Source organism: Carassius auratus, chromosome 5 (genome assembly GCF_003368295.1).
Source record: "Carassius auratus strain Wakin chromosome 5, ASM336829v1, whole genome shotgun sequence".
NCBI classification, from domain to species: Eukaryota; Metazoa; Chordata; class Actinopteri; order Cypriniformes; family Cyprinidae; genus Carassius; species Carassius auratus.
In genome coordinates, this window is record NC_039247.1 from 24,635,962 (window position 1) to 24,651,850 (window position 15,889).

The 15,889-nt window shown below is 36.9% G+C and overlaps 2 protein-coding genes across 2 annotated transcripts in view; both read right to left on the bottom strand.

The window, feature by feature from the left end:
- Nucleotides 1-1,337: 1,337 nt before the first annotated feature.
- Nucleotides 1,338-8,824, bottom strand: LOC113082921 (glucosidase 2 subunit beta-like). The gene is made up of 18 exons (XM_026254344.1): nucleotides 8,640-8,824; nucleotides 8,245-8,391; nucleotides 8,038-8,154; nucleotides 6,830-6,925; nucleotides 6,685-6,742; nucleotides 6,380-6,497; nucleotides 5,971-6,100; nucleotides 5,751-5,835; nucleotides 5,582-5,660; nucleotides 5,403-5,486; nucleotides 4,482-4,640; nucleotides 4,145-4,235; nucleotides 3,980-4,049; nucleotides 3,693-3,782; nucleotides 3,540-3,614; nucleotides 2,551-2,650; nucleotides 2,297-2,470; nucleotides 1,338-1,664 (listed from the first exon to the last, which is right to left on the bottom strand). Exons 2-17 carry the CDS (start codon nucleotides 8,336-8,338, stop codon nucleotides 2,324-2,326), a joined length of 1,593 nt encoding a protein of 530 aa, XP_026110129.1. The 5' UTR covers nucleotides 8,339-8,391; nucleotides 8,640-8,824; the 3' UTR covers nucleotides 1,338-1,664; nucleotides 2,297-2,323.
- Nucleotides 8,825-12,926: 4,102 nt separating this feature from the next.
- LOC113082913 (cAMP-specific 3',5'-cyclic phosphodiesterase 4C) overlaps nucleotides 12,927-15,889 on the bottom strand; it is a 52,580-nt gene continuing 49,617 nt past the window's right edge. The window contains exons 12-15 of the mRNA XM_026254336.1: nucleotides 15,038-15,192; nucleotides 14,815-14,937; nucleotides 14,510-14,692; nucleotides 12,927-14,413 (exon numbers count right to left, since the gene is read on the bottom strand). Of these exons, the coding sequence (XP_026110121.1) occupies nucleotides 13,916-14,413; nucleotides 14,510-14,692; nucleotides 14,815-14,937; nucleotides 15,038-15,192 (959 nt within the window). The 3' untranslated portion in view covers nucleotides 12,927-13,915. The remainder of the gene's footprint in view (nucleotides 14,414-14,509; nucleotides 14,693-14,814; nucleotides 14,938-15,037; nucleotides 15,193-15,889) is intronic.

The following is a 15,889-nucleotide window of genomic DNA, read 5'->3' on the forward strand; positions in this document are numbered from 1 at the left end:
TTCAAAACAGGTAATGCTGAAGTTCATAGTCTAATGTGTAAAACATTAACCTCAGCTAGCCAATGACAATTTAGGTTGACCACTTCCTACACTAAAGAGGTGTAATTATGCACTACTCAAAGCTATTTTGTTGTATACAGTCTAAAAGTACTTCAAATAACCAGATAATGCACTTAACGGTTGCACAAGTCCTTATGCAGTTCAGGGGAAGGGTCTATTAAACTGATACTGAAATAAAAAATAACTTAGAGAAAATTCATACACTACACCAGGGTTATTCAAATCTTGTCCTGGAGGGCCAGTGCACTGCAGAGTTTAGCTTCAACTCTGATCAAACACACCTACCTGTGATTTTCTAATGATCCTGAAGACACTGATTAACAGGCTCAGGTGTGTTTGATCAGGGTTGGAGATGAATTCTGCAGTGCATTGGCCCTCCAGGACAAGATCTGAATAACCCTGGTGTAGTGTATGGATTTTCTGTAAGGTAGTCCATTACTGATTTCAAACTACATGACAAAAATTGTAGTTAGTAATGTAATCCATTACATTACACATTTCAGGTAATATAAAGAGACTACTTTTTGATCACTTCTGACTGAACACATATATCAAATACAACAGGATATTCTTGTACCATACGGACATAAAAATACAAAGAGAGAAAAAAAAAAATGTTGCATAACATGAGGTGCATTAAACACTACATTATGTCAACGTTTCACAAATGTGGTTTGTGAGTTAAGTAAAAAAAAAACGAAAGAGGTTCAGCTACCAAAAAAAAAAAAAAGCTAAGAATTCCTGCAATACATGTAAATAAGAAATAACAAGATTGTGCATTTAATGTGGTTAAAAAGACAAAAGCCTTCCAAAGAAATTGTAATATGTAGTTAAATAACTGAGTGATAATTCAAACAAACACTAACGTGTAGTTGATGCAACACTTAAAATTGGTATGATTTTTTGTACATCCAGTGCTCAAATACCGTGTGACCTCTCAATGTTTTGTGTATTTAGATCCACCTGACTAGTGACTAGTGTCTTTGTGTGGATGTCCACAAAACTGGAAGGCTTTCTGAATGCATGTATACGAGCAGTAGGCTTTTTTAGGAATGAATGATTTATTGCTTTTGTGTGAATAATATGTAATCATTGCATAATCATAACTGTAGTTTGACTCACAGTATTTTTAAAAGTAATATACGGTAATCTAATACTAATTCTTGGAACCTGATTATTTAATCCATCTTAATTGTTATCAGCTAATACCCAGCACTGATCCTGAATCGGTTTCATTTAGGACAACTAAGATCATTTTTCAACAAGCCACAACAATGTTTGAAATATGAAGTTGAATTTATTTCAAAAGTGCTTAACCGTCACAGTTTTTCTTACGCAGCCAAAGGGAAAAAGGCTATCAGACTGTGTTCATAAACTAGACAGTAGAGTACATTTTTGAACAAGTCACAATTATTTTTGTTGAATTTCATAATTATCCATGGAATGTAAAGAGATCAGAGTTTACCCCAGTAAAAACAACAAAACATTGCAGTTTACCACATGTAATGTTCTCCCAGCCTCATTTAGCAGATTCACAACTAATGGAAGATGTTCTTAAACAGCCTGAACAGGAAATGAAGTTAATGTTCCCACAGAGCAACAACCTACAGACCCAAGAGACAGAGAAGGGGGGAAAAGTTAATATTGATTTGTCTCCACACGCAAACATTTAATGTATTCTGAAGAACATAATACACATTTAACTGCACTTTAGGGTCATAAATTGATGATAATGCACAGTGTGCATCAGTATAGATGCAAAAGCTGATTTCAAGAAATTTGCAAGTTAGTTTACTGTAATCTGAACAAAGTCAAAGGCGTTTAAGCTACAACTCCAGACAAAACAAGACAAGATCTTTCGTGTATAATTCTTGACATATGCACACTTGCTCCAGACAGCTAAAGACAGTTTTCCAAATTTGATATAAACAGAATGCAAATGTTGTTGATTATTGGTGCATGCATTGGTGGAACGAAGCAATATTATATACAGAACTGTCTTCAGTTATAAAGTTCATAATGTTGCACATACACGAAGGCTAACTGAATCTATTAACACAACCTGCAGTAAACTGTCAACACTATGGCAAAACCCAGACTCCATTACATTCAAAGTGTGAAAAATGCATAAAACCGATTTAGACCCTACGATAATTGAAAAATTAAGCCTTGTTTTTTTTCCATTTAGAGTGCTTTAGACGTTTAAAATAGAGTCTGAATGTATTTTGTGGCACACCATGCATCAGCAAGCTCCTCGTGGAGTCTAGAGCTCCTCGTGGCCATGTGGCGAGCGCTCAGTGTTGTTTGGCTCTTGGCACACTGCAGGAGTGGTGAACTCCATTAGGTATTCACAGCGACTCGGCTCCGACGTCGAGGTCACCACAGTCTCCTTCCCACAAGTCAGCTTCACCTACCACACAAAGACACACTTAGCAGAAAAACTCCCAGCGTGAATGGCACAGAGGAAGCAATGAAAGAGCCGGTACTTACTGTAGTTGATCTGTTCGGACCTTGCCAGCACCCAGTGCCATGCTCGTATTTCATCACCAAGTACTTATTATTTTCAGGCCCTGACCAACTTCCCCATGTCCTGGGAATGTGAGCATCTTTTATTAAATACTGTCAAAAACACTCACGCCATGATACTGCAAAATGTGATGACAAAGTGATGTGATATTGAAGAAAAGAAAAAGCTAAAACCGGTCTACGGTGGTTTGCTGGTCTTAACAGGTTTAGGCTGTTAACACCAATCAGGTGTTTAGTTGATTGCTATCGATGCATCATAATAAAAAATAAAAAAAGTATAGGACTCATACCACTACATAAGGCAATATTAAAAGCTGTGAGTCAGAGACTGTGAATTATAGGAGATCCCAAAAAAAAAGTTAATTTTAAAAAGAAGTAAATTTAGACGCTGAAGCATTACAAGATTATAATGTCACGAAAAACAAAGGGGTTATTCATTTTGAGGTTTTCAAAAAAGATCATATTTAAAAGTGCTACTAAAATATTAGTTTTAAAAATTACCTTTAAATAAGTGTTAAATAGCAAATGTTTTTTAAAGAGTCTTATTCTCATGAATACTGCATTTATTTGATCAAAATAAAAACATTAATACTGTGAAATATTATAAAAATGTTTTCCATTTTTATATATTTTAAAATATAACTTATTCCTGTGATGCAAAGCTTTGTTTCCCTCAGTATCATTACTCCAGTTTTTAGCGTCACGTGATTCTTCAGAAATTATTCTAATATGCTTATCTGCTGCTCAAGAAAAATTTCTGATTATGAATGTAAAAAAAACAATTTTTGTAAATAATTAATGTAAACTGAAATCTTTATAAAAACTGTAAAAGTCTTCACTGTTGCTTCTGATCAACTTAATGCATCCCTGCATAATCAAAGCAACTGAAAAGTGCCCGAAAACCTCTAAAACCAAACCACCCTGGTTGCTCTGGTTTAAGCTGTTTTTCTTACCCAAGGTTGGTCTCTGAGCCCCCATACTTGGGTTTCTGTGAAACCCGGTTGAAAGGACAGAGCCTGTAGACGTACCTAAAAGCAAACAGAACACAGAAATAAATCACAGCACAAAAATATCACTCCAAAACAACAAACGCTGGTTTCACTTACTCGCTAGTGGTAAGTTCGTAGCACTGGCTGTACATGTAGGTGAACTCGGCATCAGGGCCGAAATCAAACGACAGCTCCTTTTCAATATTTCTGCAACACAATCAAAGGAAAACTCAACACTCCTGCGCACCGGCGTCAGAGAACACTGCGTATGCATCGAAGGACGCAAGTGATGCAACCATAAGTCAAACTCAGACCAATGAGAATTTCAGTTCGCTACACTCCCACTTGATTTCAAACTCAACTTCTTTTGACCATTTTGTGGAAGACAGCAGCATTGAACAAACCTGATTTGATCGTCCATCTCCCGAAGAGCTTTCTCTGAATCCTCAAAGTCATCTCTGGCCTTCTGAGCAGCTGTGAACCAGAGAACAGTTGGTTAGCAGAGCAAGACAAAGAACAGCTCGATGAGTACAAACGGATTGATGAATAGGACCGGCAGCAGAGCCAACCTTCGATGAGGGCCTGGGTGTCTGGATCATAGGGTGGCATGGCTTCCTCATCTTCCTGACTCTTCTCTGGAGTCTTAACGGTGGGCGGCGCCTGCACAAAACACAACCACGCTCATATACAGATATCATTTTTACACCTGCACAGTACGGTGAGCATGAGTTATAGCACACTATGTTGTAAGACCTTTGCCACTGCGCCTCAGGATATGAGTTAAAGGTTAAGGACTTTAAATGTCAAGAGGAGAAGTGTTAATAGAAGAATCAAAATGTCACTGTGGATCTAAACACCATTGAAGTTAATGCTCGCTCAGGTTTTCTGTGCGATACACACACTCACCTTATCATCGTCTTCATGATAATCATCTTCGTCATCCTCTTCCTCGTCGTCTTCCTCAGAGATGTCGTCTTCTGGGTACGGCTCGGAGTCATTGTCTACAACTGGTTCCTTCACTTCATCTGGAGGCGTTTCCACTGGGGCAGGTTCCTCAGGCTGGGACTGAGAGAGAACGGAGGAACAGTCAAAATACATGCTAATGGGCTCTTGAGTTCAATGAACGTGGAATTACAGAAAAACTGATTTGTTTTGTTTCTTTTACACCAAGTAGACATGACATAAAGCAAGACATGTAATCAAATTAAAAGACAATTTAAAGTACAAAATAACTAACTACACTATTACATTGTTGCGAAAGATTTCTATTTAAAATAAACGCTGAAAAATAAATTCAGCTTTGAAATCACGTTTATGAAACTCAATTTTAAAACATTGATATAGAAAACAGTACGTTTTAATTGCAACAATATTCCATGATATAACTCTTTTTAATGTATTATTGATCAAATAAATGCAGCCTTGGTGAGCATAAGGCACTTTTATAAAATAAAATAAAAAATTGGTAATGATCCCAAAGTTTTAAAAGGCAGCGTAAATAACTAACATTGTTGAGCTATTTAATAATTTATCTAAAAAAAAGAAAAAAGAGGAAACAGAATGAGATTATTTAATTTTTTTAATATAGTTAGTTAATACTTTTTATATCTTTGTATAATAAATTAAGCATATTAATTACAATATGTAGTTAAATGACTACTTGTCATACTTAAAGTTTTAATTTTCTATGTTCATTTTTGTTATAGTTTATATAGCTTTATCACTTTGATTGTTTGCGTCTTAATTGTTTTAAAGAGATTTAATATGACACAAAGTGTTACCAAAAACAACTTCAGAAGTCATTTAACGTGACATGTCTCTACTAACCTCTGAGTGGTACTTGTCTTTAATGTTGGTCCAAACACTCTCAAATGTTGACGTGTCCACCTGCGCAGCTCCTCCCATCAGTCCCTAAATAAATCACAAAGCAGGCTTCTAAATTAGTGCCAATAGACTCAAAGATAGCAAGCACATTTTGACTGAGAAATGCTTAAATGCAAACACACCTGGACTTCAGTTTCAGTAAGTGTGCCATCGGCATCTGGGTCCAGTTCAACATGAGACTGAAGCTCAGAAACAGACACACTGACACAGAGACAACACGCCAGATTATAATCATTCTCTAGCTATATGCACAATCAGAGAGAGAGAAAATATATAATCATTGGCACTTACAAGCCATCTGCATTATCATCCAGCTCCGAAAAGGCTTCTGCCATTTTGGCTTTGTCCTTCTCCAAGCGAATAGCTGCCTTTTGCTCTGGAATAAAGTTAAAAAACAGATTAGATCAGCATTAATGACAAACATTTGATGAAATGAGCCAGACTGCAAACTAAACACTATATGTCAGTTTTCAAGTGGATTAAAGGTATAAATATTAGCAGCTTCACTCACCTTCCCAGGCCTTGAGGTGGCGCTCTTTAGCTTCCTTCTCAGGCTGCTCTGCAGTCTCTTTCACCGTCCTCAGTGCTTCCACTTTCTCCTCGAGCTGTTTCTTATTTTCCTGCATATCAGTCACTTTACCCTACAGAAGAGATAGCATTTTACATTTGCCAAAACCTTCAGAAAGAATATGGGTTTTTAAAAGTGCACCGCATACAGGCAATCCTTTAATGTGGGAACTGGATGATTTCTGTTGCATGTGAGAGTACAATAAAAACAGAAAAAACCAAGCAAAGCAAATATGACTGCAACATTTCATCATGTTTAAAAACTAACATTCGCTAAGATTTTTGCAACACTAGCAGCTGAACAAAGTGTATGATGATAAAAAAGGAAACCGAAGCATTATGACAAATCTTACCTGCTTTTCTTCTCGTCCTTTCTTGGCTTCCTCAATGAGCTGCTGCTTCAGGAGAAAGCCCTCTTTAGTGATCTCAGCCATCTTCTGCAGAACTTCCCGCTCTTTACGACCTAGTTCCCTAAGAACCAAACAAATCGCTCATATATCAATGTGCTTATAGCCTTTGCATCATAAGTAAAACTGGAAAGTAAAACAAATAAATATTTTCACAGATCTTTGTTCTCATAAAAACAAATGTGTACTGCATTTATTTTTATGCTATTTAACATTTCTACAGCGCAAAAAAAAAAAAATAGAGAACTCACTTGCAGGTATTTTCACATATGGCTCCGCTGTTGTACTCATCAGTAGTGTCGCAGCAGTCTGTGGTGAGGAAAGATTTCAAATGTAATACCATTCCATTCATTGAACACTGCTGAGGAGAAATTTCCAAATGCAGAGTCATCTTACCACAGATGCCATCATTAATCCGGGAGGATGGGATAAACATGGGCCTGTAACCAGCATTGGTGCAATGGAAGCTGCCATTCGGACAAGCAGCGGTGCCTGAGGACCGACAGAAACAACTGTCACGCACGATGCCAAACTATACGGCATCATGTACTGGAGACAGTTCACACACAATATTACAACTCTGAGATCTGTTGTACTCAACCTCTTTCTCTTTCAACACAATGAAGTCATACTCTTCATTCACTTCCACGGATTGAATGAAAAAGGGCAGCGTTTGTATTCTTTTAGATGTCTTCTTTTGTGTTTCATACAAGAAAGGAAGCCATGCAGGATTTTTTATTATTATTAATATGTATGCATAGAGTAATATTTAGCCCTTATTTGTTGTTTTTTAGCACATTTTTGTTATAGCACAAACACAGTTTTGTTCCGGAGTGTCACACAAGAATGTCAAAGCTTCCGTTTATCATATTTGATATGCTTTATATACGTGCTGTCCAACACATATAGTGTTTATAGTTATAAAGCTAAAGTTTTTGTTTACAAAATGTGTGTATACTGTGTACGTTTATTATGCATATATAAATACAAATGTATATATTTAAGAAAAATGTTATTTTTATATTAAATATATTTATATGATATAAAATATATAAATATAAATATATTAGTGTATACACATGCAAATATTTTCAAAATATATTTAGTGTGTGTATTTATATATACTTAATAAATATACACACAATGTGCACATATTATGTAAACAAAAACTTCTATCTTGGATGCGATTAATCGTGATTAACTAGTGTTGATCAATGTTTATATGTCAGTAAAAGCCTAAATTAAATCTACTCACCATATAAAGTGATCATGTCTCTTTAGAAGACTTTTACCATACCAATGATTTACTTTTACAATGCATTTATGAAATTTTTGACACTTCCAAAGTTTCAGCAGCATGAATTAAAAAAAAAAAGCATAGAAATCTCTCTATGCAAAACAAATGTTTTATGGTTTGAAATGACATGAGGGTGAGTAATTGATACCCTTTAACAACCTTTTAAATGTAAAAACTAGGCAGAGTTTTCAGGAAAGCGTTTCACTGCTAAATGACTTTAAATATAAATCGGAGGAGAGAAGCTCTCAATTAAAGACTTGCAAGATAATCCTTCTTAAATTATAAACCAAATTAAAAAATGAAGTACCTGGCTCATCTGAACCATCCTTGCAGTCACAGTAGTCATCATTCACACGGTCAAAAGGAATAGTCCGGGATCCATCGAGACAGGTGAAAGGCTTGTTCTCCTCATAAAAATGTTTCTCTTTATTTTTTTAGACAAAATATGAGTTAAGCCAGTTAGACCAGAATGTGGTTTAATGCAGAATAAATGATAAATGATATATGACTTTACTTGTCAGTGGCACTCCTCGTGGCCGCTGAACCTCTACAGTTGTCCCCAAGCTGACAGCAAAGCCCAAAGTCACCAGCAGGTGCAGGCAGGTCATGATGCCTCAGGAAAAGAAGGGACAAACGCAGACTCCCACCAGAGGCGTGTGACCTCGGAGCAAAATAAAGGCACAGTGCATTGTTCAACTGAACATCATCTCACAGTACATCTAATCCATTCATAAACACAGATCTCATACCAATGGTTTACAAAAGGCTAAACAAATCAACGTTATTCTTCATTCAAGCGATGGTCGCAGATAAATCCGTCTATAAAATGTCTTATTTGCATCATGCTCGTTAATTCAATCTGAAATGGCTTCCGCACACACGGCCAGCCGAGCACACTCAAATACTCACCGATCTGAAGTGATAAACAATGCAGTGTCACGATAGGAAGTATAATGTTTCAATAAACAGCGCCTAAATTATATGTGCGCTTGTCTAATTAGTCAAAGAGATCTAAAAAAAAATTGTAAGACAGTAACTTCCGAAGAGCGTTCTTACACCGTTTTTACGTCACCAAGATGAGCGGTGTTCTCATGTGATTGGTGGATTCAAGCGGAGGAATGCGGCATTGTGGGTAATGCAGTCATAAAAAGGATGGATTTGCCTTTTTCATTTATTTATTTATTTTTTTTTAGCTTTTTTTTTTTAGCAAAATCAATGATATGCGTAATAATAAATCAGCTACCATATATTTAGGCAAAGCGTCCCACCTATGGAGGACCAAACCTGAAACCTGAAACCAGAAATAAAAAATAACCAAACAAATATATAATTAAATAAATAAATAAACGACTTGATAAAAAAACAAAAAACAAATACAGTACATTTGTAATAAAATTAATCCTGAATGTATTTTTTATTACTCTTTTCCTTTATTTGGTATTTTCTGTATTTATTTCTAATTTTTGTATTCGTATTTAACTTTTATTTACTTTTTTTTCGTTTATGTTTTGGTTTATTTGTGTATCTATTTATTTTTAAACGTATTTATTCAATCGTTTCTTTCTTTCTTTATAATTTCATTTAAATTTAAATAATTTAAATAACCTACTGACAGATCAGCTCCTTCCAACACAGTGGCAGGATTAAATCCTTTTTTGCATAAATAATTGTAAACATAATCATTATTTCAGAAATAATTGAAGCTTGAAATGAAAACAATGTGTTCACGTGACGTGCGAAAAGCCCGCGCGCGGTTTTTCTGCAAGCCTATGTTGTAGCTACTCGCTGACTGTGCTAAACTTATTTTAACCGCATACAAGTTGTTTAAAATGTTTGTAAGGATTTAAATTAGTAATGGGTTGGGTAATTTAGTTCTGAGAACTTATTTTAACCCAAAGTTTCAGGACTTCAGGTAAATAGTTAGTAAATTTTGACAAATAGGCAACTGTGGCCGTATTAACGAGGCTATTAACTGAATTTCCAAATGACTATAACAAAGTCCAGCAATTATAATACCTTTAAACAAAGCTTAATTTGTAACTTTGTCTAAAGTTCCATGGTTAAAAGTAAAAAGGCGTTATGAACGGTTTCATGTATGATGATTAACTGACTGAATGTTTGCTTTAATATAGCCAGGTCAAAGGATAAAGAGGAGGTCATGAGGATAAAACTACGTCACATGCAGGTGAGAGCTGTACCATAAGAGAAAATAGTGGATGTTGTTTTGTTACCAAACATTTAAACAATATATTATCATTTATTGTAAAGAGCATCTTACAAAAACTAAACACAGGGAAATGCAAGTTCTAGTGTAGTTGGTGACACAACTCTGCCCCCTACCTTCAATTTAAAGACATTTTTCCTATTCTCACATATTTAAACAGTGAAATTACGTCTTAAATAGGTTATTAACACTTCTCTTTCATGAATAATTTATACTTAAATATATAGAAATTGTTTTATTTTAAATGAAAAAAAAAAAAATCACAGGTCCTATATAGGACAGCTTCAGAGTGTATACATTATTAAGCTACTAAAAATGTAAAAAAAAAAAAAAAAAAAAAAACACCTTCGGTTTTTAACAATAATACAGCAACCATTCAACAATTGTGTTTTACTAGAAACCTTTGTCTTTAAATAAAGCCAGTCTGTAGGGGTCAGTAAAGTGTCACACATTACTGACTGTAACTCTCTCACCAAATATATATTAACTACTGTTTTGCTAAATACCACTTCATCTTCTAAACAGATGATGCAAAATATTTTCGGTGTTTTGTTGTCATGAGGCGTGTAGTGATCATACACAGAAATCAGCCTGGTTACATGTTGCAGTTGTGAGATTGCAGATAAAAAAAAAATAATAATAATAATTCAGATATTGCATTTATTAGAAAAATCGTCCTTTATTTGTATTTTCAACACACTTTACAGTACTGAACAGTGAAAGAAAAAAATATACTGGTATATATTTATATATTTGTTTTTTTATATATAGCTGTTTGCTTATTAAATGCATTTTATTCACAAAATGACAACTTAGTTCTCTCAGAGGAAAACCTTTCATAAAAATAATATAATATAAAATAACTTGGACACATTATACACATTACAGCAATATAATGTACAAATATTACAATCATTTTCCTGTGTTTTCTTTTTCATTTATATTATTACCATAACTTGTGAACAAGTAACATATTATTTAAAGCCCAGAGAATAATTTCATTGGAGAGTCTCATGAGGCGTGACTTCAAAGTACAAAGAAAAACTGTTCTCCGATTCAGCCTCATCATCTTTCCGACTGTCTCTTGGTCATTAACCTCACAGAAGTATTTAAAAACCCTATTAAAAGCCATTACAGTCTAGATTATTGACACAGAGTAGCTGATGTTGCTCAGTGCTTTAGCAGAAAATGGCATTCAGGACCAAAGAGACGACGTTTGGACCAAGCCATTCAAAGTGCTTACTCTGTGCCATGCTATACAACACTCTATACCATTCCCCTGATATCAGCCATCTCACAACAGCTTCCTACAGAAAAAATAAAGTGCTGGTAAAGACAAGTTTTTAGAAACAATGGATGATTAGTCTGTTTTCCAATACATTTCAAATATTCACATTTAAAGGTGGTGGGAGGTTGACTAAAATCCCCCAAATGAATGGCAGGGAGATGACAAGAGAAATAAATGAAATGATGAAATTCCACAATTCAACTACAGTTCAGTATAACTAAAAGTGATTCATTGTGACAGTGACTGATTCTGAGAGATTTCAAATTTACAATTCAACATTACAGTATATACAAAACAAGCAGTGATTCGTCTACTATTTATATAAGATAGTAGTTTTTTGATTTCCAAACCATCAAACCAGAATGATACAAAAATAAAAACTGTACACAAACTGTTCAAAGAAAACACTTGTTTTTCCTTTTGATATCCCAAAAGAATGGCAGCAAGGAATTAATTTGAATAATTTCTTAATAAGAAACAATTGCTACAGTGTCGTGTTAAAATGGCAAATATTATTTGTTAGCGTAGTGCTCACAACATTAACGTAAAGCCACACAACAAAGCAATTTTAAGGTAAGACAGGCAAATGTTTATGGGAATCACACAAACCGATCGTGTAACCTCGGCCTTTCCTCCTGTAGTCCACCAAATGAAAACTTTCACCGTGACATCCTCTAATCCTGTCACAGACGAGTTCAGTTATCACATACGTACTGGTTTGACCTCGAGTTACTGCTCTGACCGGCACAGGCTTGTCTAAAGCTAAGCTACTGACCAGCAGGAACTAGCTTGCCATTTTATTTCAAGAGGGATACTCACAATATAGCAACAATTGATTCATTCAACTGAACTAAAACCAAACCAAACCAAATTCTGAGAGAAGAGAGAGGCAATATTGCAAATCTAACATCAACCTGAGAACTCACTCTCATTCATTCTTTTCATTCTGTCTCTCTCTGTCTCCCTTTAAACATTGGTGAAAGTCAAATAGACACCACTAAAAGATGCTGGACATGAAATACATTAGACGAGCAAAAGTTTCCTTTAATGGTATGACCTGCTTTCTGTCTGTACTGCATTACAGTCACTTTGCCATGCAGAAAAAATACCCAACACCTCCAGATGGAGCTATTGTGAATTTATTTAGGAAGGCATATAAGACATGAAACAAATAATCTGGGATCTAATGCCAACATCTTATTATTCCACAAAATGACAGGTAGAAACCCTACAGTTGACATTAAGGCAAAAAAGCATCAAACTCAATATGGCTGCATGTCTTTCCAACATCTAGCCACCAACGTCTTTCTCTCTCAGATATGCTTCAACTTCTCTCCCCATCCTCTGTTCTAGCGACTGATCGAGGCTCCTCCAACTTATCAGTTTAGCACTCATTCCTTTGGCAATACATAACTTAGTGTGTTGTGGTGTAGAGAATGCATTACCAGCATGAGTGGGTGAAGGTGAGAGAGTCTGTGCGAATGTGTCCTGCAGTTGACGAGACTGTTGCTTTTACAAATTTGGCAGGAATGGACATAACAAAACAAAATAAAAAGAAGGCAAAACATATGTTTCAAAGCGTCACATGGCTTATCCTCAGAAAGTGACTATCATTAATTATTCACATGGAAAGTGAGGGCAGTTTGTAAGCAATGACAGTGATAAATCTAATGTTGGCCCTAAATGCTTGGTTGGCTTGAACGCAACAGAGGAAGACTGACAGATGAGAGCAGGAACTATTGCAAAGACAATGTGAATGCTCCATGCTGGCACGAACCATATTCAATGGAGATAGATTGCTTAAAAAGAGAAAGAGACAATCAAAAATGAAGACAAAAGCAGACACCCCTGTCCCACGATGCATTGCTTCACAACAGCTCCAGAGTTGAAGCTGGTGTTTCTGAAAGGCACACGGCCATCTTGCACTGGTAGCACTCCTGGGTAAAGGGTAAGAGGGGGTGGGACCCACTAACAAATCATTTCCGACATACTCATCCCTCCACAGTCTTCTGGACAGCAGACGTTATCTTATTTTCTCCCGGCAGATGCAACTGTGTTCTCTCTATGACAGAAATTGAAAAAGAGTCTCAGATTTCACTCAGCGTGTGAATTCTGAGGATTCAAGTCGCTGTTAGAATGCTTTAAAAACTGATTATTGACACTGATGCTCCTTTTTATGATGGCTTTTTCCCAAAGAGATTCCTTTCAGATCCAAGCCCCCTGAACACATACACAGACACACAGCTGTGTGTTTGCATGTGCTGTGGTATTGTTATATAAGGTTAAAATGTAGGCATGTATGTCTGTGGATGTGTGTTTGTGTATGTGTAGAAATTCCAGAGTGCTACACTGACGTAATGGCCCTTTACAAACCCCACCGCAATTCTGGTTTTCTGTCAAACCTCACCCTTGCTGCTGCTGGACGGACTCCAGCTCGCACTCCAAATCTACAGTTGCTGTGTTCAATACTTCTATGATATCAATATTATTTTGTTCCCTTTTTGAAAAATAAAATCAAATGTCTTATTGGATTGGCACACAAGACGTATTCTGTTCATGGTCTAGCTAGCAGAAACAGAAGAGTCCTATGTGAGCGGAATTGGGACAGAGTTTTTGAAGAATTGCCCCTACTTAGCCCCCTGGGCCAGACAGCTGTTCCTTCAGTCTTGAGTATTACGTGTCATCTGTAGGAGAGGATGACTTCTCCTCCTCCTCCGTCTCCTCCACGGGGCTCTCATCAGACTGTCTCTCATCTTCCTCTTCAACTACTGACTGAACCTGCAGTCGCCTCGGTCCCGACCTCTCGACCACGACCTCTGTCACCTCCTCACCGTCCTCCATTTTTTCCTCTATCTCGTCCTCCTCAGCCTCTTCATCTGCCTCCTCGTCTTCTTTCTTTGCCTCTTGACCACAGCTGTCTATGTGGTTATGACTGGGAGTGCTGTCCTGTCCTGGCTCTCCCTCCAGGGTGAGCTCAAACTGGAATTTGTTCGTGCAGGATTCAAGCTCATTATCTGGGCCGTCCGGCGGTGGCGATGGGCTCTGGGGAATGGTGCTTTGGTACCAGTCCCGGTTGTCCTCAAGGGTGTCCAAAATTTCCTGAGCATCAGGGTGGACAAGGTCCCCCCAGGTCTCCCACAGGGGATGCACAATATAATCAATAAATCCCACCTGAACAATGAAACCCAACATGTAGTGAGACCGTTAAGGAGCAGCTTATGCCAGAAGGTTGAGAATGTATGCTTGTGTAGGTGCTTATACGTGTACCTGACTCTTTTCCACAGACGCAGTGTGTTTGTCACACATGGGGCTGATTTCCATCCCACGCTCTCGCTCTTTATCGCCCTGCCGGAAGAACTCCTCCATAATACGCTCAGTCCATTGCCTGTACACTGCCAGGGGCTTGGTTGGGTTACTAAGGTCAGCACAGTGCACCATGTTCCTCAGGACCTACACACACATACATACAAATACACACTTGTGACTAAGTAGTCTGTCTTTTTTTTCTATACTGCACTCACAGACTCATGTCATAGTGTTGAACTGTTTTGTTGCATGATAAAGACACACACCTGTATTCGGTCATTATAATGGTCCAGCATCAGCACACCTGAACTTGTCACTTTCTTGGTCTCAACCATCGTCTTTAAATCTGCCAGCAAGCTCATGTGCTTTGACATGTCTGTTGCCAGAACCTGGAAAGACAAGGAAATTAAAGTGTCCATTAAAAATGTTGACCCTCTGTAATAAAAACAAAAACAACTGAGGTTCAGTGCAGTGCCATCAGGGTCTAACCATGTCGATGACTAGCTTGCGCAGACTCTGTCGTTGCCTTTTGGTGAGGTTCTGAAAGATGTCACAGTTCTCCTCATGCAGAAGCTTGAAACCTACAGCCAGATGGTGGTTCTCCAGTACAGATTCATCATTGTACATTAATGCCAGTTCTGAGTCTGTAAGAAAAGAGCAGGACAGGCTATCAGCGGATTTCAGGGTCTTCTTGGGTCCTTTACATAAACAAGTGAGGACGATTTTGCTGATTTTGCCCATTTTATTTACAATATTTAGCCTCAGATGCAGTATATTAACAAACAGTATAAAATTCAGTAACAGGTATTATCACATACCATGGCAAGCCTAGCTACCGATATATTATCTCAAGGGGTGGGAAACATTTATTACCTCACAGTACGATTCAGATGGATTTTATTTATTTATTTTATTAACATTAATGTAACAAACGGCAAAGTTTATTAAGCTGCTTACACTTTAAGAACAAACGCACAGATCTAATTTACTGTTACATCTGATTTTCTCAAAGCTTTTTATGTTCCCATTTGGCATCATAGACTGTGTGCTCCACACAATGTGCATTTTGACATAATTATGTGTGTATTTGACCATTTAAGCGCAATAAGCTTTGAAAGCGAATTCAGGTCACATTGCTTCTGAGAGGCAGCATTTGTGCTTGCACATCAGCTGTATGTCCATCAGCAAAAGTATTGAGCCCTTTCCGCAGCTTCCTGTGATTAATAACACTAACATGTTAATAACCCTTGATAGTACAGTCAGCAAGTTAAATATAACACTATAAAAACCATTTTTGAATTTTGTGAATCAATGCGAATTGGCAGAAGATAGAATCAAGAT